Source organism: Didymosphaeria variabile (genome assembly GCF_027946475.1).
Source record: "Didymosphaeria variabile strain IMI 356815 chromosome Unknown scaffold_8, whole genome shotgun sequence".
NCBI classification, from domain to species: Eukaryota; Fungi; Ascomycota; class Dothideomycetes; order Pleosporales; family Didymosphaeriaceae; genus Didymosphaeria; species Didymosphaeria variabile.
In genome coordinates, this window is record NW_026611627.1 from 2,518,066 (window position 1) to 2,539,206 (window position 21,141).

The 21,141-nt window shown below is 52.7% G+C and overlaps 8 protein-coding genes across 8 annotated transcripts; 5 read left to right on the forward strand and 3 right to left on the reverse strand.

Annotated features, from left to right (window-relative positions):
• Nucleotides 1-1,177: 1,177 nt before the first annotated feature.
• On the reverse strand, nt 1,178-2,414 carry AIM24 (Altered inheritance of mitochondria protein 24, mitochondrial; the record flags this gene model as incomplete). The annotated part of the gene is made up of 3 exons (XM_056219797.1): nt 1,178-1,447; nt 1,497-2,194; nt 2,240-2,414. The coding sequence occupies 3 exons, from the start codon at nt 2,412-2,414 to the stop codon at nt 1,178-1,180; spliced, it is 1,143 nt and encodes a 380-aa protein (XP_056066924.1).
• A 263-nt stretch (nt 2,415-2,677) lies between these two features.
• Nucleotides 2,678-4,916, forward strand: ATM1 (Iron-sulfur clusters transporter atm1, mitochondrial; the record flags this gene model as incomplete). Its single annotated transcript, XM_056219798.1, has 4 exons — nt 2,678-3,164; nt 3,213-3,481; nt 3,528-4,571; nt 4,620-4,916. The coding sequence occupies 4 exons, from the start codon at nt 2,678-2,680 to the stop codon at nt 4,914-4,916; spliced, it is 2,097 nt and encodes a 698-aa protein (XP_056066925.1).
• A 1,744-nt stretch (nt 4,917-6,660) lies between these two features.
• Nucleotides 6,661-7,858, forward strand: N0V89_011064 (uncharacterized protein; the record flags this gene model as incomplete). The annotated part of the gene is made up of 2 exons (XM_056219799.1): nt 6,661-7,440; nt 7,484-7,858. 2 exons carry the CDS (start codon nt 6,661-6,663, stop codon nt 7,856-7,858), a joined length of 1,155 nt encoding a protein of 384 aa, XP_056066926.1.
• A 1,413-nt stretch (nt 7,859-9,271) lies between these two features.
• PEX7 (peroxisomal targeting signal 2 receptor) lies at nt 9,272-10,328 on the reverse strand (the record flags this gene model as incomplete). Its single annotated transcript, XM_056219800.1, has 2 exons — nt 9,272-9,711; nt 9,860-10,328. 2 exons carry the CDS (start codon nt 10,326-10,328, stop codon nt 9,272-9,274), a joined length of 909 nt encoding a protein of 302 aa, XP_056066927.1.
• A 217-nt stretch (nt 10,329-10,545) lies between these two features.
• On the forward strand, nt 10,546-11,865 carry N0V89_011066 (uncharacterized protein; the record flags this gene model as incomplete). Its single annotated transcript, XM_056219801.1, has 1 exon — nt 10,546-11,865. One exon carries the CDS (start codon nt 10,546-10,548, stop codon nt 11,863-11,865), a length of 1,320 nt encoding a protein of 439 aa, XP_056066928.1.
• Nucleotides 11,866-13,084: 1,219 nt separating this feature from the next.
• Nucleotides 13,085-15,649, forward strand: N0V89_011067 (uncharacterized protein; the record flags this gene model as incomplete). The annotated part of the gene is made up of 5 exons (XM_056219802.1): nt 13,085-13,517; nt 13,567-13,644; nt 13,700-14,334; nt 14,383-14,462; nt 14,551-15,649. The coding sequence occupies 5 exons, from the start codon at nt 13,085-13,087 to the stop codon at nt 15,647-15,649; spliced, it is 2,325 nt and encodes a 774-aa protein (XP_056066929.1).
• Nucleotides 15,650-16,667: 1,018 nt separating this feature from the next.
• Nucleotides 16,668-17,562, reverse strand: N0V89_011068 (uncharacterized protein; the record flags this gene model as incomplete). Its single annotated transcript, XM_056219803.1, has 2 exons — nt 16,668-17,076; nt 17,252-17,562. 2 exons carry the CDS (start codon nt 17,560-17,562, stop codon nt 16,668-16,670), a joined length of 720 nt encoding a protein of 239 aa, XP_056066930.1.
• Nucleotides 17,563-18,031: 469 nt separating this feature from the next.
• Nucleotides 18,032-20,552, forward strand: N0V89_011069 (uncharacterized protein; the record flags this gene model as incomplete). The annotated part of the gene is made up of 2 exons (XM_056219804.1): nt 18,032-18,038; nt 18,172-20,552. The coding sequence occupies 2 exons, from the start codon at nt 18,032-18,034 to the stop codon at nt 20,550-20,552; spliced, it is 2,388 nt and encodes a 795-aa protein (XP_056066931.1).
• Nucleotides 20,553-21,141: the final 589 nt, after the last annotated feature.

The following is a 21,141-nucleotide window of genomic DNA, read 5'->3' on the forward strand; positions in this document are numbered from 1 at the left end:
TACAATCGGCTTGACTTTGTCGTAGACAAATGTCTCGCAAGCGCTGTGCATACAAGACAAATCCTCCAGACTATTCCAAATGTTACGAAATGTGACATTGGTTGTCAATAAGGTCGCTTCAACATGCGCAGCTTAGGCGTTTTCGCCAATCTTTTCGTCTGACAGAGTACTTAAGCCCTCCTGCGATCGTTTCCGTTCGACTCGTGGCTGGCACTTCGCGAACACTTTTCACTCCTTTTGACCTACGAATCACATTTACGAAACAACTCCCAACATGCCTGGCCTTTGTCTCAACCAATCCTCCAACCTTCCAGCACAAAGAACCCTTTCTCCGTGCCACATAAACATATAGATCATAATGCAGCCAACATCACAACCTCCATGTACGCAAACAGTGACCACGATCTTCTAATGGGTCCGCACCAGGCACATCCACCCACGCCTCCCTCTCAAATACGCAACGCGACAACATCCCCACCACCAGCACCCAGACAGATCAACACGACCAAACGCTCAAAAGTACCGCCTTACACCGTGACGCCCATCCCACTCAAATCACTCCCAGCAAGCGTGCACACCCACAGACTCCATACATCTCAGCCTCTGCGAGCACCCACAAACACCATACTCAGAAGCCTTCGGCGCCTCATACTCCTCATACAACCCAGCCTACGCGCCCCTCGTGCGCCACACCAACATCCTCACACGCATCCAGGAACCGGACTCCATTGCAAATAGCGCTGGAGCGCACCGCGATACAAGCGTACCACGTAGAAGTACTTGAAAAGCATGTCACCGTGCTGAGGGAAGAGGTGCGGTGTTTGCGCGCTGAAGTCAACACTTTGAGAGTTAGGAAACCTGTTCGGGGGATCGGTAGGGTTGGGAAGAGGGGTTATGTACGTGCGTGGCGGGGTGGGTGAGATGGATGTTTTCCTCAGCTGTTTGATTTTGGAGAGACATAGCTGGGGAAAGTTGAGATGGGAAGAACGTGCGTGACTGATATATCGATAACGTAAGTTGACACGGCGGAGAATTTGGATGATGGTGAGATAGGGATAAAGAAGTAGGCTCGTTGAGATATATTTCGTACAAGAGTATACAGCGTACAAGAATGCTACAGAATGCCCTACTCATGCATACCCCAGGCATACCCAGGGTTTCCCCCCTTTTGAAGACATCACGACGACTTGCCGCTGTCGAACTCTGTTTTGCCAGACCGGACCGTTGCGTAGCGCACTGTTGTGTTATCGGAAGATGCGATGGGTGCGGGTTTGGAGTCCGCAATCTCGCTGATCTCCTGCTGGATTTTCTTGGTTACGGCGTCTTGCACGGCGCCAGGTGGGCTGTTTGCTATCTCGTCGACGTCTTTGAGTGTGAGCGCGTCGCTGATGCGCGTGGCGCGGGATGAGATCAGCATGGTTGTGGGACCTTCGAAGCGGAGGAAGAGCTGGAGGTGATTAGTGAAGTCATTTTCAGTGAACGGACAGCGAACACACCCTATCGCCCCATATTGACCGCCGCAACCCCGTCTTCAGCGTGTGATATGCGGTAGCTAGAGTCCTCCACGTTGCTGTCTTGCTCATTTCCCTGAAGAATCGGACGTTCTGCGCCAGGGACCCGAATCCGAGATCTGGAACCTGGAAGCGGAGGTTTGACGACTTGAAGCGGAATGGTAGCGGTGGGGTTGCCGAAGTGGTATACGCGACTACGTTGCTCGGGTGTGCGACATAGCTTTCGCCGGCCTTTAAATGCACCTGGTAAATCTGCCCGCTGCCTGCGAGCGCAAGCAAACCCCGCCCGGTAATGTATGTGTTTCCCCAATGTGCCAGGCCTAATTTCGCATTGTATTGCGGCTTTAGTGAGAGTGTCTGTCCTGTCCACGCTAGCAGAGCTTGTCGCTGGGATATAATCCAGTCTTGCCGGCCATCGAGGTGTACCGTGACTATCGACGATATGGGTGATTTTGTAGATATGAGAGCCGTGACAGGGCTTGTGGAGGAGATCTTCTGGTAGAGGAAGGGAATGCCCACGGGGGCGCGTCTGAAGGGCTCAAGAAAAGAAAGCGTCGAAAGAGCATTCTCAGGGTTGCCGCTGAAGCCTACGAGCGATCCGCGGCGGGTATAAAGCTGTTGCGAGGCGGCGAGGGAGACAGAAAGAAGCGAAAACGGCGAGCCGACGACCTCGAAGCGCGCATCTGGTACTGTTAGTCTTATACAGACCCAATTGGCATGTCACGTACCTGGCGAAAGAGCCGGCGCGGCCGATGGGCTCACTGACACCTGCTGGTCGAGCGGCTCGGTGGAGGCGTTCGTCGCGGTGATGTTGATGTGCCGGAGAGCGGGCGCCCGCCGCGCATGGCGCTGCGCTGTGCACCGCGCGAGGCTCGTCCACGGTTGTGCAGCTGGACGGGGCATGGTGTGCCTTTGACGGGCAGATGTCGTTGTCTGGGCGCGGTCGATGTGCTTCGTCTTCAGCCCTACGCGCCGCACAAGCACGCAAGCACGCTAAGCTCTCAAGCTCTGACGCCATGCAGCTTACAGGTGCTCTAAATGTCCCGCCGCGTGCATGTGCCCGGAAGCTTTCCACACGCCCAATTGCTTCTAATTTCGCGCCCCGAAGCTGTCCAGGCTTCTTTCCCTCTTCTCCAGCTCCGGGCGGCTGATAATGTGAAGCTGTCATGTTGTTGCCCCCGCTTGCCCGCGCCGTTTGCCGGCCAACCCTCCACCACCGTCTCCGTCCGCAGCACGCCTACCTCTCCGCACGCGTCTTCACCTCGAGCCCTCTCCATAGAAAGGATGTACATGGCCAGCGGCCACCGACAGCGCAGAGCGCTCCCTCTCCAGGCTCCAAAGATGCTGTACAGCAGACAAAAGCAGCTCAGCCTGCGAAACCGCCTACCTTGTTGGCCGAGCAAACAGTGACCAACAAGGAGCAGCGCAAGGCAGATTGGGCCATCATAAAGGAGATGTCGCATTATCTGTGGCCTAAGGATAACTATGGTACAAGATTTCGAGTGGGTTTGAGTGTCGCACTCTTGGTGAGCGCGAAAGTGCTCAACGTCCAAGTGCCCTTCTACTTTAAGAACATTGTTGATTCAATGAACATTGACTTCGCTGCTCTGGGAGGCACCGCCTGGACGGTCGCAGGAACTATGATTGTAGCTTGTAAGAATAACGCTCAAGGGTCCAAGCCTCAGTGACTGAATGATGCAGATGGTGCAACCCGAATCGGCGCGACTGTGTTCCAGGAAGTGCGTAATGCAGTGTTCGCCAGTGTCGCACAGAAAGCCATCAGAGCGGTCGCGTGTAGAGTGTATGAACATCTGCTCAGGCTGGACCAGAGTTTTCATTTGTCGCGGCAAACTGGTGGGTTGACGCGAGCGATCGACCGCGGAACCAAAGGCATAAGCTTTTTGCTGACGTCCATGGTCTTCCACGTTTTGCCCACTATTTTGGAGATCTCTCTTGTCTGCGGTATCCTGGTGTGTAAACAATTGATCCTGCTCCTGTCGCTGCTCATACTGCTAGACGTACAACTATGGTGCCAAGTTCGCCCTCATCACTGGTACAACCATGCTTGCATATACCGCCTTCACTATTTCAACCACCGCATGGCGGACCAAGTTCCGCAAGCAGGCGAATGCCGCAGATAATAAAGCAGCAACGGTCGCGGTAGACTCATTGATAAATTATGAAGCCGTGAAGTACTTCAACAACGAGAAGTTCGAAGTCGGAAGATATGACAAGGCACTTCAAAATTATGAGAAGGCTTCCATCAAGGTCGCCACTTCGCTCGCCTTCCTCAACTCTGGCCAAAACTTGATCTTCTCCAGCGCGTTGACTGCCATGATGTATCTCGCCGCAGACGGCGTAGCTAATGGCAACTTGACCGTCGGAGACCTCGTGATGGTCAACCAGCTGGTATTCCAGCTTTCAGTCCCGCTCAACTTCCTCGGCTCCGTCTACCGCGAGCTGAGACAGAGTCTTCTCGACATGGAAACTCTCTTCAATCTGCAGAAGGTCGAACTCAAGGTTCGAGACAAGCCCAACGCAAAGCCTCTGCTACTCAGCTCCGGCGAGCTCAAATTCGAGAATGTCACCTTCGGTTACCGACCCGACCGCCCGATCCTCAAGAACCTTAATCTCACGATCCCAGCTGGAAAGAAGATTGCCATCGTCGGTCCTAGCGGTTGCGGAAAGTCCACCATCCTCCGCTTGCTGTTCCGATACTATGATGTGCAGGAGGGCCGCATCCTCATTGACGGACAGGACATCCGCGACGTCAGCTTAGAAAGCCTGCGCAAAGCCATTGGTGTAGTACCACAGGACACGCCGTTGTTCAATGACACCATCGGTCACAACATCAAGTACGGAAACCTAGAAGCAACTGACGACCAGATCATTGAGGCCGCACGACGCGCTCATGTCCACGACACCATCAGCAGTTTCCCAGACGGGTATAATACTATGGTCGGAGAACGCGGCATGATGATCTCAGGCGGCGAGAAGCAGCGCCTTGCCGTATCGCGCCTGATTCTCAAGGACCCGCCTCTACTCTTCTTCGATGAAGCGGTATGTCCCCTTCATTCCCCTCAACGATGTTGGCTAACAAGATTGTAGACCTCAGCACTGGATACCCACACCGAGCAAGCGCTTCTCTCGCACATAAACTCTATACTAAAAGAAAAGAAGCGCACATCGGTCTTTGTCGCACATCGCCTTCGTACTATCTACGATTCAGATATGATTATCGTCCTGAGAGCGGGCAGTGTGGCGGAAAGTGGCACGCACCAGCAGTTGATAGACCGGGCGGGACTGTACTCGGAGCTCTGGAGCGCACAAGAGACATTGTTTGCGGGAGCGGATGAGAAGGAGGTTGTCGAAGATGAGATTAAGGATCCAGGACAACGAAAGTAGGAAGAATAGCATGAGAATAAACATCTGAGAATCAAACGGAGGGCACATAGGCATGGCAGGTGACTGCCAGACACTCCACGCATAGTATGCAGCAGCAAATATAGTGTTGCGCGATCTTGCTTTGTTGTTCATGGACTTCTCCCAGGGTTACACAAACAACTACTTCCGAGGGCACTAAGTCATAATAGGGCCTACGTGGTACTACTACGCTTCTCTACTGTACATGTACATAGCAAGGCCTACCATGCCGCCGTGAAGAAGCTGACTGCGCGTGCAGGACGCCGTCCGGCTTGGTCCTGCAAGCCCTGACGTCATCACAGCCGCAACTTCCAAGGTCGCACCACAACACCCAACCACGCCCACGCGGCAATACAAAGTAGAAGTACTCGTAAATCCCCCGCTCGCTTCTATCGTCCATTCGCTTTAGATCCCCTGTTACGATGCACGATTAACGATCTACATTCACAACGCCCGTAATACCCAATCACTCATAATCCTACCATCCAATCGCATTCAGCATCACCACCCACCTCAGCCCAATCAATTGCACGTGCAAAACCACAATGTGCCTTTTCACCACGAAGCCCACACGTACATACCACGACTCGGTCGTCGATCCTCCCCGTCACGGCTCCCGCTACTCCGCGCACACCGCAGGCGTCATGCGCATGCCGCGGGATAAACGCTCATCGTACCGACGCTCAACTGAGTATGTTTTCCATCACCTCATTCAGACCCAACATTTCAACCTTAAAAGAACAAATTTGCTGACGCAAAAACAGGTATATTGATTACGAGGAGAGGCCGCGCAGCAGCAGGTTGATAGAGTATGTTGAGCCGGGGAGGAGCAGAAGCGTGGTGAGGGAGAGGGATGTGGATTATTATCGGGGGAGTAGCCGGAGTTTGGGGGAGAGGGATGTTGTGAGGAGGAGTGTGAGTAGGGTTCGGTACTAGAAGATAGGGTTTTTCAGTTGGAGAGGTCCGGGTATGAAATTCGTGAAGGAGTTGGAGTGAAGGGTGCCGATGCAATTCAGGGTATGGATGACTACATGGCGACTGGTTGTGCGATGGCGCTGGATGCATATGTTCTTTCGCAAGCGGATGGACATCTCATCTATAATAAACATAAGGAATGTTGTACATACACGATAATGAATTTTATATATCACTCAGCTTTCAATGTCATCGTAAGACTGTATCAGATTGCTTCAAATCTTGAAATCCGGCTCGTGAGGTGCTACCTCTGCATCACTTTGGTGAATACAACAACAAAGATTTAGTTTCAAATGCTGTGACTACGACTGGAACATGAGATCTCTATATGCGGCTCAAAGTAGTGTCGTCTTTGAGGCTGACCTCAACAGACCCCGCTGAGATAAGCTCACCCCGCAACAACGGCACCGGTGCTCCCTTGTGCTTAAGTCGCATGTCTCTGACCAATCGCAATTCAGACGTGTATGCAGCTGCCCTTACACCACGGTAGTGCGATGTATCCGGAAGGGATAGACACGTGGTCGAACCTTCTGCTAATGGCCGTAGAGGAAAGCGTTGTTGCCTGTCAGTTATTTTGCAGTATAAACATGTGGCTTCTGCCTCCGGAATTGGGAACGCAATTCAAGAGCTGGGAGCTTCTATTTGATATCCACAATTCCGAGTTCATATTGTTCGCCTCCGCTAGGACAGCTCAGGATACTCAGCCTGCATCTACTTGCCATAACCATAACCACCAAATTAGAACTTCAGAATGTCCGGCCCAAGCCCACAAGTCGCGTCTATGCTAGACGCCATCCAAACGAACGGCGCTACCTTTCAAGACACAGGCAATGATGTATCCAGAGCAAAGCTGCTCCAAGCAGCACGCTCCCTAGTCCACGAGCTCGAACCGCCCTTCGAAGTCCTCGCAAAATTGAACTGGCAATTGCCCTTCATATGGTCCATTGTCCGTGTAGGACTCGACATCGACCTCTTCTCCGCCATGGTGGCCGACTCCGGTTCCCCCAAGAAAGTGAAGCACCTAGCAGAAGTGACTGGCTGTGATCCGCCCCTTCTGTCCCGCTTCCTCAAACACCTCAACACCGCTGACTTCGTGCGCGAAACTGGGTCGGATGAGTTCGAGCCCACGCCTATTACGAGGGCAATGGCGACACGTAGTGCTGCTGGTATGACGAAGAACGTGTACGACTTCGCCAACGCAGTGAACCATATATTCCCTGATTATCTGCGAGAAAGCGGCTACAAGAACCCCACCGACAAAGATGCAACCGCCTTCAAGAAAGCCATCGGCACGGACCTGCACTACTTCGAGTGGATCGCGCAGCCAGGCATGGAAGACAAACTCGACGACTTCAAAGCGCACATGGAGTACAAGACGCTGGGGAAGAATTGGTTTCAATCCGTTGACGTACAGCAAATATTCGGGAACCCGACGGATCCAGAGGCGGTGCTTTTGATCGACATTGGTGGTAGCTTCGGACATGATTTGATTGATTTCCACAGCGCGTTTCCGGATATGCCCGGGAAGCTGGTGCTGCAGGAACTCCCCATGACGATTAAAAACCTGCCAAAAGGATTTTCCCAAGGGGATCGATGCGCAGGCGCACGATGCGTTCACGCCGCAGCCCGTTGTGGGTGCGAAGGCGTACTATTTGCATATGGTGCTTCACGATTGGCCAGATGAGTCATGCCGCAAGATGCTGTCGCAGCTTGTGCCTGCTATGCAAAAGGGGCATAGTAAGATTTTGCTGAATGAGATTGTGGTGCCGGATGTTGGTGCGCAGTGGTTCTCGACGAGTGTGGATATGCTGATGTTGATGTGTCATTCGGCGCAGGAGCGGACGGAGGGGATGTGGAGGGACTTGCTGGAGAGTGTGGGTTTGAGAATCAGCAAGATTTGGGATTGCGAAGGTAATCCTGAGAAGATTATCGAGGTTGAATTGGCGTGAATTGAGGTGGCCAGGTATTTGGCTTGTGTGTTAGTGTTCAGAGATATCGAAGCGCTTTATGAAGTCCACGGCCATGTCGAATGTTTCTACGCTCTTTTCCCAGTGTTCACTTTGGCACTGCGGTCTTGTCAGGATCATGAATTGAAATTCATCCCTCCACTTACACTCAAGCCATTCATGAAGCCCGTTATCTCAAACCCTGGCCTCAACACTCCCTTCTCCATCTCCATTTACCTCCATTTCGTCCTTCAAACTCCCAACAGAAGCCAATTGCTCATGAGCTAAGATTCCTAGCACGGCTGGGTAGGTGTGCAAAGGCGCGAAGCGGTTTGAGATGCTGACGACGACTGCGCCTGTTCTCGGGGTGAGATAAGTACACCAACATCCGGTGTGTTCGGGGCAGCCACCGATCCAGGCACCACCGTGGACTTCTTGTAGGGGCCAGCAACTCTTGTATTGCAAGTTCGAGGCAGCTTACCGATGTGAAAAGGTTGCAGTTACCTTCAAATTTCTCCTATCTCCTGCTCCTTCTCGATGTGGAAATCTTCACAGGATGGTTGGTATACCGATTACGTTTGGGACGGCTGCGAGTTGAGTCATTAAGTACGGACGAGCGATTATCGAAAACCCAGGACGGAGACGTAATGAATAGGACGAGGAGGTTTAAGGGCTGGAGGGCGAGAAGACGCCAGCGGTATTTAAAGGGAAAGAAGAGAAGATAGCATCACGGGTAGGTTGGAAGAGGTACGGAAGGAGGGACAGCTTGGTGCGGAGGAAGTTGAGAGCCATTCCATTCCTCTTCAGTGAATTGTGAGTAGGAATAGGAAAGGGTAGAAAGTCATTTTCCGTGGTAGATAGTAGGTCCTGGGTTAATTTGGCCCACGTTGCCTCCCCAAGCCGAAGTATAGTAGGCTCTGCGAAACGTGTTCGACGACGGTTGTGATTGATTCAGTGGTCGCGCAAAGTGTTTTCAAGAAAGTTTATAGGGACTGAGCTTCGGAGCTAGCCGGGGTGGTGGTTGTATATGGCAAGCAGCTGCTCAAAGGCAATAGAAACACCAGTTTTTGGAAAATGGGCGGAGGCCACACAAGCCGTATCGCCGCTTGTAAACCGCTTTTGCCGATACTGTAAGATAAAAGGTACGCTCGAGGAGTCGAAACCGAAATAGAGAAATAACAAAATCTTTTTGGATAGGCCTTATATGCAAGTGCATCTTAGAGTGTTCCGCTCCAGGGCGGCTAACTGTAACACAATACATATAGTACTTGCTCGTTATTGTTAGCCATACCTAGTGCGAGATCCTCTCTCGGCCTGTGAATCATAAATGTTCGAATCGTTACTTCGTGGGATACCTTCTGATGTCGACGCCAGTAAATGCAAAAATCCCCCATAGGTGTGATGCCTTCACATGGGTCACTGCATAAGAGCCCGCGCGTCCCAGACAAGGACACGCTCATCCCATCCAGTACTTGCGCACCAGCCCTCTGCGCCAAAGAGACACCAGTCGACGCCCGTCGCAAACTCGGTGTGGCGTCCCATCCTGCCCAATTCGCGCCCGCCACCGTGCACCATCGGATCCTCGAGCATGTTCTCCTGCTTCATTCCCATGGCACTGCCATCTGTCCATACGCGACACGTCATGTCGTAGCTTGCACTCAGTAGGGTATCTGAGAGATGCGGCGACCACGACACCCGTCTTACTGCGTACTCATGGCCTGGTAGGACCGCGACGGGACCCGCCTGAGGCGCGCGGATATCGAATGTACGCACGAGGCGATCCACGCCCGCGGTAGCGACTACAGTGTCGCGGTATTTGTTCCAATCGTGAGTGAGGGCTTCGGCAGGAGGAATGCCTGGCGGGGCAGCGGCGCCCCATGCGGGGCTTCGGCGGGGTATGAATGGGGATGTTCATGGTGAGGTGGTTGGATGCAGAGGCCGGTGTTCGCAGATCGAATACGCGGAGGTGTGAGTCTGAACCGACGCAGCTGAGTATGGACGGACTGTGCGGGCTGAAGGCGGCTGAGTAGGTGCAAGTGTGGGTTGGTAGGGTCGCGATGCTGGCCGGCGCATTGGGATTCCATATCTTGATAGTGCCATCCCAACTGCTGCTCAGGAACGTGTCCTTGGCTACAAGGTTCCAGTGCACGGCAAAGACCTCGCGCGCATGTTCTTGCCACGACTGAACGGGGAATTGGTCGAGCGTGATGTCGAACAGCTTCACCGAGCCGTCGCCGCCTGCCGTCAGCAGCTGGTTCTCGTGCGCTTCGCTCCAGGTAGTGTCGAAGAGCGAGTCTTGCGTGTCGAACCACTTCTCGGCAACGACACCGTTGGCTGTGAGCCCCAAGACGTAGAGGCGGCCATTCCCCACAAGCCCAAAGTTGGCGGCGCCTGCGACGGCGATGCGCGAGTCGAAGAAGGGCGAGTATTTCACGCTGTAGCCATTGAAGCCCTGCGTACGAAACTCGAGCATGATGCTGCCGGTGCGGCTGTGCCCATTGTTGTTGAAGGAGAAGTGACCACTCGCAGGTGACGCACTTCCGAGGTCTCGGCCCACTCGGCGGGGCCACATGCAAGCAATGCCCGCACTTGCACTTCAGCTGCACGTGCTTTGGCGTTTGCGCGTCAATCCTCCGTCGCGTTCTATACCACACGCTGTTCCGACATGCTGCTGCCTCGTCCCGTCCACCATGGATGCCTTTGTGTCGCGGAAGAGGAAGCGCGTTGACGGGCTTCGCCATGTCCCGCAGGTCGAACCGGTGGCGGAGCGTCAAGAGGAAGAATCCACCGACTTCAAATTGGCGATACTAGCATCCCTGCACCCGAACATCGACGAGGGCAACCTTTTGGAGGCTCTGCTTGCTTCCGAAGGCAATGTGGAGGAAGCCTCGGAAGCTCTTTCGGCCACCCCAAGTCCAAAGAAACGAACCGCATCCACCATTGGATATCAATCGTCCCTGTCGTCTTACCGCATGACTCCGACCTGGTCAGGTGCCGCCAAAAAGCCTCTCGTGAAGAAGGGCAAGACGTTGTACCTGTATGCTCCGGAAGACATTGAGGCCCACACACCATGCTCCATCATACATAATTTCCTGCCACCCGTACAAGCCGATGCACTCACCGTGGAGCTGGTCAAAGAAGCCCCTTCCTACAGTAACCTCGAATTCAAGTTGTTCGACAGAGTCGTCCAAAGTCCACACACTTTTTGCTTCTACGTCAACAGCCTAGCCGAGGCGGAAGAGCAGAAGGCAGAGTACATCTACGATGGACGCAAGGTCGACGACGTGCGTCAAAGCACCCCCGAGATGCTTCGCGCCTGTCCGCAGGTTGAAACAGCTGTCAATCAAGAGATCCAACGCCGCGTACGTGACTTTTATCCCGAAGGGAAGAAGCTTAAGTACCAGACACCAAAAGCATGGAAGGCTAACACTGCGTTTGTCAACTGCTACGACGGACCAAAAGAGTGTGTGGGCTATCATTCTGACCAGCTTACTTATCTCGGACCTCGAGCAGTGATCGGTAGTCTGAGCCTCGGCGTTGCTCGTGAGTTTCGCGTTCGCAAGATCTATGCAGAGGACGACCAGTATCGCAAAGAAGACGGTTCACTTGCAGATGCACAGGGTCAAATCTCGATCCATCTGCCGCACAACTCTCTACTGATCATGCATGCTGAGATGCAGGAAGAATGGAAGCATTCCATCGCTGCCGCTCAGGCCATCGACCCGCATCCTCTTGCAAAGAACAAACGGCTCAACATAACATATCGATACTACAAGGAGGAGTTGCACCCCAAGTACACACCAAAGTGCAAATGTGGGGTGCCCGCTGTACTTCGTTGCGTGACAAGACAAAAGGAGAACCGGGGAAGATATATGTGGATGTGCCACGTCTCCTACGTGCCAGGCAAAGAAGGCTGTTCCTTCTTTCAATGGGCAGAGTTTGATGAAGATGGAGAACCACCATGGACGACCATATGCAGTGGCAAGGAGGCGGCCCCACTACAAGCCTGATGTCCATTTGTCACATCTGTGTGGAACGGGCAATTGTCCACGCGAACTGGGAGACGTTTCCTGTCATCTTACTGTGATAGGGCCCAGGGTCGGCATTTGGACCGATCCAATGCTGAGCGAGTACAGTCACTCGGCTACGAAGCGACTCCTCACCGTTGTCGGACACGCATACATCCGAGATGAGATGGCGATGTGCGATGTGAAGGGCGAAGGCCACTTGGTGCGCCACTGCACCGCCATGAAGTGTGCGAGTCTCGCCGCCCGTTGAAAGAAATGCAGCCATGCGGTAAGAATAGAAGTCGGCAACGGCGACGACTGTGTAGCCATTGTTCGAGCACCGATTCCGGGTACGACGCTTGGACTATCGAGTGTGTACTGTGTTGGGTAAGGCGCGCGAGGCCGGGTTATCGATATCGCGTGAGCTGTCAGAAGGCCGCGGAGCACGACATGTTGTGCCTGAAGTTTGTGAAAGGGTGGCATTCCAGGGACACGGGCCGCGCGACACATGGGGAATGCAGATTCTGCCGGTATTACCTATGGAGCTTCCAACAAGTCGTTCCTGGATTGCTGGCCTTGACGCCCGCCTTCCTTTAATTGCTTGGCTAGTGTCATCCGCGCAAAGTCCGGGGCCCAAGCGCTCACAGCCAATGCAACCCCTGCTTTGCCAGCCGCCTACATCGCGATTGAGTGATCACTTCCAAGAAGAGCTGTCTCATGACGTCCCACCATCAACTTGCCTCGCACGGCTCACCACCAGGGACAGGGACGCCAACAGGATGGATCCTGATGGGTCGTCGTGCGAAGCATCCATGCGCCAACGGCACGTCCAGAACGTGTTCTCGTCGTCCCTCCAAGTCACACATTCGCTATTGCCGCTCAGCTGCTGTCAGTTCCCTATAGCGATGTCAATGCTGCATCTGCTCAGCCTTCGCTAGTGTCTGTTTACAGCGCATATCCGCTATTGTTTTACATTTCGTGGGTGCAGTGCAGCAGTTTGCCACGCCCCTGTTCTTATATGCAGCCCGTTAAATAATCCACCTCAATTCGGTACTTGACTCCGCAAGCTGGTTTTCAACCCAACGTCATTTATACGAGGGCGTTCGACCCTCTTAACTTCTGGCGACCGACTGTCGCGTCGCGCGACTCTTCCACTAAGCAATGGACTCAACACCCCCCTCAATCCGCCTTCGAGGCGCCCACGCGCCGGAAGTCGGTATTTATGGAGGTCGGATTGGTGGATGAAGAGCAGGTTCGGAGTGAACGTAGCCCGGCGCCGAGCATCATCAAGCACGCGACGCAGAGACATCTGAGGCCAGCCAGGGCGGTGAGGTTTCGAAGTAAAGACAGCATCTTTGAGCTCAAGGACGCAATCGCGCAAAGCGACGACGGTTGGGAAACAGATACCGACTCGGACGAAGACGATACAATCCCTCGGATACAGCCTCAACAGAACGCCATGTCACAAAAGGTCTACCGGTTGGGCATGTTGACGGTTCTTCTTGCTTTGATGCTGCCCATCCTTCAGATGTGTTCAATGTCGCCACAGGGAGTTAGAGCAGGTGTCATACCACAGACTTCGATCGAACCCACCGTTTCGCGATTGGACAGGAGGGACTCAAGCACAGACGTGTGCAAGCGTTGGGCCGGTCAATGTAGGTTCCAGTCATTATGCCGCCCGACGAACCAAGCTGACCCGTTTAGCCGCCGTTGTCAACGGAACGCTCTACATGTACGGGTTTCGAACTAGCAACGATTCGCAACAGAAGAGCGATACATGGAGTAAGTTATTCTTGCGAATGCGCCGGCTCTAGTCGCATAACTAACATCAACATAGCCAACGATTTCCTTTCTCTCGATTTAACAAAATCATGGCAAGTTGCCGGTCCTTCGCTCACGAGCCTGTCGCAACCGTCAGGCCCACCAGCCGTGTCACTCGGATACCTGTGGAATTCGCTCTCGTCCCTCTACCTTTACGGCGGCGAGTTCTCCGAAGAGCCTGTAGAGTCGCCAACAGCAAATTCGCTCTGGGAATACAAGATTAGCAGCAAGGAATGGGTAGAGCACAAGGACCCAAAGAGTTCTGCCGGAGACAATGCTGAGGACGCTGGACAGTCGATCCAAAGAGCAGCTGAAGGCTCAGGCTTCAGTGTGGCAGTTTTGGGGCGTGGGTGGTACTTTGGCGGACATGAAGACTACCTCACGACAAAAGACTGGAGCAACCAGGTTGGAAGGATCTATCTCAAGTCGCTCCTCGAGTTTACGTTCCCTGGATATTCCAACAACGCTGTCGACGATCTGAAAGATGGCAAAACGGCTGGCGAAGATGGCGTCTATCGTAACATTACCGAGGGTGGTCTCCAAAGTTCTGGATCCTTCCCTGAGCGCGCTGATGGTGTCCTGGTGTACATTCCCGGATTCGGTGCGGAAGGTACCTTAATTGGCGTCACGGGCGGAGACAACGACACTTTCGTATGTATAGCCAAGTAGTCCATCAAACACGGGGCTAATCGCAAACAGGCCCAAATGAACGTCATTGACGTCTACGACATCGCCAATTCGACCTGGTACAAGCAAAACACCGCCGGAAAGACGCCCAAGTACCGCGTGAATCCTTGCGCTGTGGTCGCAGCGGCTGCTGAGTAGGTCTCCCGGTTGTTTCTTCTTGCCTCTGCTGACACTAAAAAGTGGCTCTTCGTACAATGTCTACATGTACGGCGGACAGAGTCTGCAACCTGCAGGTAATCAAGAGCAATACGACGACATGTGGATCCTCTCCGTCCCCTCCTTCACCTGGATCGAAGTCGACCCCGACACGTCCAAGTCGTCTTCCCCTCCCGCCCGCGCCGGCCACTCTTGCCACGTCTGGGACTCTCAGATGATTGTCTTAGGCGGCTACACCGATCCAGAACTCGGCTGCGACACCCCCGGCATCTATGCATTCAACATGTCGAGTCTCGGCTGGAGCGACCAATTCACCGCCCTCACCGGCGACAAAGCCCTCAAAGCCTACAACGGCAACGAAGGCGACGAAGGGAACCCACTAGGCCAACAAGCCAACCAGCGTGGCTTCGACCACAAAGCCGGCCTTGAAGGCAGTTACGGCTACTCCGTCCCCAAAGAAGTCCAATCAGTCATCGGCGGCAAGGAAACCGGCGGCGCGACACTTACCGCGCCCGTACAGACGCCCACCGACGGCCCCTACAAGTCCGGCACGCCGCAGACGTACACCGTGACGGGTCCCAACGGCGCCATCATCACACAGACAGTCAGCTCAGGCAACGACAACAGCAGCGCCAACAAAGCCAACAAGATCGGCGCCATCGTCGGCGGCGTCCTCGCAGGCGTCTTCTTCTTCGTCGCCGCGTACTTTGCCTTCTGCGCGTGGATCTACCGCAAGCAGGTCGCCATCTGGAAAGAACACGCTGCGATGGTGACCGCGCGGTCGAACGCGGAGAAGAACGGCGCTATGGGTGGTGGTGCGGGTGCTGCGTTCCTCGGCAGCGCGATAGCCTCCTCGGGCAAGAACTCTACGGAGAGGGCGCAGCGCGATGGGCTGGGTACGAGCGGGAGCGGGACGGCGAGCGCGATACGGACGAGCAACGAGAGGACGGGCACTTCCTACACGGGTGCAGCTGGCGTTGCAGGGGCCGGCGGTGTGGATGCGCTGGGGAGGAGGACGAGTGTTTTGAGCTCGACGGACGATTTGCTGGATGGGCAGGAGCCTGCGTTCTGGGGGGACGCGGGGTGTGTTGTTGAATCCGAGGAGGAGTTTGAGGGTCATTAATAGGGACTAATGCTAGTGAAGAGCGGATAGGAGGTGCTGATCTGTTCGTGTGTTTATGTTCTATTCCCCCTTGATTTCTGGTTGTATATCTGAAAATGAGCAATATTAGCGAATGATAATACCATGAATATGAATACACATTAACTACTCTGTGCGAGAGTGTGCACTTTTCACCTCGACACTGGATATTCGGGAAGTTACCATTGACCAAGTGGTCGTAGTCGGCGAAGAGGAAGAACATGCTCAGGTCTTGGGGCCTGAAAGTTTGTCAGAACTGGGATAAGGTGCTCAAGGTGAGAGCGGTGGAGGGCTACATCGTTATTGGAAGGCTGGAATGAAGCGAGAGGTTGGAGTATTGGTGGGAAAGATGGCTATGTGGAACTATGGCCGCTCGGTGTAGCGCAAGAGGGAATTGTAGAAAAAGAGGACTACTTTGAGCTAGGTAGTTCGGTAATACGTCTAGAACACTAGAGATGGGGCGTCAGAAAGATACTGGTAGATCATTGGCGCGTGAGAAAGCAGATTAGAAGGGGTAGAGATATAGGTTGATATAATACCTATACAACTGAAGAGCTATAGCAGGACAGGACTCTACATTGTCCTTTAAGGAGGTAACTCTTGATCGGGGAGACTGGGAATGGTGAGGGGACTCCTCAGTTGGAAGTATAATTTTCCATGAGGCATGTAGTATAGTGATAGGCTGTCGTAAGTCGAAATAGCAAGCATGTATTTGCCGAGTTTATCTGTCGCATGGCGTCCACCGTGGCTCCTCGGTGTGTCTTCCGTCTTTTCGAAATTACCTAACACGATGTGAATGTCATCAGGTGTCCAGCGTGGTTGACTTTGACTCGCGAATTTGGCCTCACGAGTCTCTATATCGAGCGGTGTTCCTTCGGCAAACTCCACGCATAAGTATTGTATCCCACCGAAAGGGAGTCGTCACTAAAGTGCGATTTACGCACTTGGATCACATTGAGACAAAAGGTTATGTGAAGAGCCTACCGAGGAGTTGATATATTCATGTTGGCTTGTATCCGAAGTTCTGCGTCCAGGTGCCGCCATTAACGATTGCATTCTGCTGTCCATAGACAGTACCTCCGAGCGTAATATTGTGTAGCCGACCCTGGTTTTGGTTTGCAGCTTGCATCACCGCGTCCTCTCGAGCTTTCTGCTGCAACTCCTCTAACATCTTGCGCGAGCACTGAAGAGCCGCACGTTCTTCCTGCAACTGTCTGATCGTGTTCTTTGTATCTTCTCTGTTATCTGCGTCATCCGCCGTATCTTCAAGTCGTATTCGTCCCATTTCTCTTTCAACACCTGCGAGTTGCGTCTTAGCCGATCCAAGAGCGCTTGAGACTTCAACCCCGCTGGTCGAGATCTTGCGCCTGATGTCCTCGGTGACGTACGAGTGGCGGATCGAACTGTATCTGTAACAATTAGTACTCACCGTTACATCTCTGCTGTTTCGGTATGCTACGGACGTACAAATTCGCCACGCCGACGGCTGACGTGAAAGCTAGATTGTAGCTTTGGAGTTGCCCCGCCATGGCCTTTAGTTGTCCCTTTTTAAGGACACCTATATTCAATCTATCGTGCACCGACAGCTGCCCCTCCTTCGAATGCTTTGTCCAACTCTGCAGGTTGACCCGAAAACCCTCGCATGCTTTCTCGCAATTCTTGATGGCCACTTTAGACTGATCAGCCACGATTGGTCCCAGGGCCTCCCATTCTGAATCTTGTATTCCTTGGAGCGATATGAGGACTGCTTCGGTAGATGAGACATCGTCTTTGAGGCTCTGGACGATCTGTGGCGCTTTTACCAGGCTGCTGATTTCGGCTGAGAGATGGGATGCACACTGTATGGCAGGGACAGCAAGGCTTGCTATCGCAGCGGTAATGCTAAGAGGATCCATTATGTGATGAGGGGTAATGTACAACCGACTGAACAGAGAACTCTTCTAGCGATATAGATGTGAGCAGATGAGACGGGCCTGAGTGGAATATGTGGTGGCATTCGCCTCGGCGAGGCTGAGTGCCAGGCTTTGGGTCGACACCCCGCACAGCCTCCAGCCTGATCCAATTCTATCACAACGAAATTTCAAATCAGTGACTACATTAATGGCAAGTAACGGGGAATCGATCAATATGGGGGGAAATGTTCAAGGCCTTCAGACAGCGATAATCAACGGCGGCCAGTTCCACACTCATCACTATGGACCATCAGGTAGGCTAAGCTATGACCGTGCCCGCCGACTCGTAGCCTGCTAAGATTCCATTCATAGAGCGTTCGGTTTCGCGTCGTCGACCCTGCATGCACATTCCCTTCTATCAAGATAAAGATTTCGTCGAGCGCGGGACACTTTTCCAGAGCATCCGCAAAAGATGCGCCGTGCCAGCGTCATGCATCGCATTGGTCGGATTAGGGGGAGTAGGAAAGTCGCAGCTAGCGATCGAGCACTGTTACCGTACCCAAGAGGAATCGCGAGACACGTGGATTTTCTGGGTGCACTGTAGCAATACAGCACGTCTTGCCCAAAGCTATCGAGAAATTGCGGAACAGGTCAAGCTGCCTGGATGCGAAGACCCCAAAGCGGATATGACAAAGGCTGTGTATAACTGGCTTTGCGACGAACAGAACGGAAACTGGTTGATTGTCCTGGACAACGTAGACAACGCATCCGTATTCGTGCCAGCGACAAGCAACGGAGCTTCTCCTTCCCTTGGAAGCTACGTGCCTCCAAAGAAGCACGGCTCAGTCCTCATAACAAGCCGGTCCAAGAACGTCGCTCTACAGCTAACCGACCATGATAAAGTCGTGGAAATCAATCCCATGGTCGATACAGATGCAGAAGTTCTTCTTAGGAAGAAAATCCGACTCGAAGGACATGGGGACGGTGTTCCTGAGCTTGCTGCTGCGCTAGATTTTATGCCACTTGCTCTTGTGCAGGCTGGGGCGTACATCAGGAACCAAGGTCCACGATGTTCGGTTCAGAGATATCTTGAGAAGTTCTATAAAAGCGATAAGAACAAGACGTGGCTACTGAAGCACACCGAACCAGACCAATTGCGAAGGGATCATGAAGCCAGCCATTCTATCCTTGTAACATGGCAGATTTCATTCGAGCACATATTGGAAACCAGATCATCGGCCGCCGACTTGTTGTGCCTCATGAGCTTCTTTGACCGTGAGGGCATTCCGGAAACGCTTCTTCGAGGACCACCAAGTGGCAGTAACGGAGGACCGACTAATTCTGGTAGAGAGGCTAATAGGCAGAACGATGAAGACTCCGATAGCTCCGATGACAGCATTTCTGAGTTTTTTGGGGGTGACATTACGATGTTGCGGAGCTATTCTTTCGTTTCGTACTCGACCCAGCCTGACGTGTTTGATATGCACGCCCTCGTGCAGTTGGCGACGCGAGACTGGCTCACGACGCAGAACCAGCTCGAACAGTGGAAGTGCCAATTCATCACGAATCTTTATGAAGGCTTTCCCAAACCCGATTTCGAAAATTGGTCCAGATGTCGAATGTGTTTCCCACATGTCAAAGCAGCATTAAAACACGAGCCAAAGACCAAGGATTTGCAAATCAAATGGGCTAAACTCTTGTTCCTTGCGGGGAGGTTCGCTAGAGAAGACGGAATCACTTCTGATGTAGAAGTCATGTCTATCAAAGCGAGAAATACGTTCACCAGATGGCTTGGCGATACGCATAACTATACGCTGGCCTGCACAGAACTGTTCAGCTTGGTGTTGTCACGGAGAGGTCAAATGGAGGAAGCCGAGAAAACGCTCGAGGAAGTGATGCAGACGCGAATAAGAACTCGTGGCCCTGAGCACAAAGAAACGTTGAACAGCATGGCTAATCTAGCGACAATGTACTCGATTAATGATCAGCCCAACAAGGCACATGCGCTAGACTTGCGAGTTATGCATCTGAGAACTCGACTGCTTGGTCCAAATGATCCAGAGACCATGGCAAGTGTTGCCAATGTGGCAAAAACTTACCTCCAGATGGGGCAGCTTGAACAAGCCGAAGAACTCTACAGAAGTGTCGTAGCATGGGATTCGAGAAATCACGGGAGTGATCATTACATCACCTTGATGCATACGGACGATCTTGCGATCGTGTTGTGGAAGAGGGGGAATTGGAAAGAAGCCCAGCAACTGTTGATCCCGACCGGTCAAAAGCTTGAGCAGATATTTGGAGCAGACTCTCTCCATGCTACAGCAAGCAAGAGTTATCTAGCGTTGACGTATCACAACGAAGGGCGCCTACAGGAGGCGGAGGAGCTGGAGGTGCACCTGATGGAGGTGAAGCGTAGAAATTTCGGATCCGAAAACATTCATACCTTGAATGCCATGAACAACGTTGGAAGAACGCGCATCAAGCTGGGACGTTTTCCGCGGGCACAAATCCTACTGGAAGAAGTTACAGAGCTGCGTCTAAAGATCCTTGGACCAGATCATCCGGAGACTTTGATGGGACTCTTCGATTTGACTCTCGCATTGTGGATGCAGGGATACTGGGAAAGCGCAGACCAGCTGGAGTTGCAAACATTGAGAGCAGACCATAAAGCATCCCCAGACGGCTCAGGTTTGACCAGCTTTCGTGGCGCTGCGGCGCTATCGCACCGGTCTACTGGAAATTGGAAGCAAGTCTACCAGTATCAGAGCCGAGTGATTGTAGAATACGCCAGGGCTTACGGTGTCCTTGACGTAAAAGTTCTGGTCAGCATAGGAAAGCTCGCAAGATCGTTCAAGGACGGAGGCAAGCGTCTACAGGCAATCGCGGCTATGAAGAAGTTTTTGCGACTCGGAGGGGAAATTATTGGCTGCATGCATCCTAGCTTGTTCCGTTTTTGGTTGCTTCTAGAGGAATGGTATGCGGACCCAAAGTAATCAGACTGTCGTAGATAGTTAGACCCCCCGTGACACATATGCTTCACACCTTTTTGGGGTTCTGCTCTGTAGTAGATTTATTTTCGCAGTGTTCACGATTACATCGGCTGAATGATTCGATGTCTGTTGTGCAAGTAGGACAAAGCCTGATCGGTGTCTGGATTATCTCATGGTGGTCCTCTTCCAGAATCTGCAAACAGTGTATTGTGCTAGATTTTGGATCCTCCACGTATAGATGGCTATCATCTGTATTCAGAGTATCACTTGAGTTCCACGCTCTTGTCAAGGTAATCGAAGTCCAGGGGCGAGTGGGTCCGAACCTGAGACAATCCTTTTATACTTATTCCTCGTAACGGCTATTCGCATACACAAAACAGCTTTTTTTATCTGAAGAAAACTCCGTCATTCGAGGTCGTGATTTTCTCCTATATAGACTAGATCAGATGGAGATAAAGATGGGTCTTTATAATATGACTTGGGTATACACACCTTGTGGATGATGGTTATTACGACCAATTATTGTTTTAGCTATACTGTCGCCAAATACATCTATATCCTGGAGTGCTTGTTTGAGAAGCTGAGCCCAACT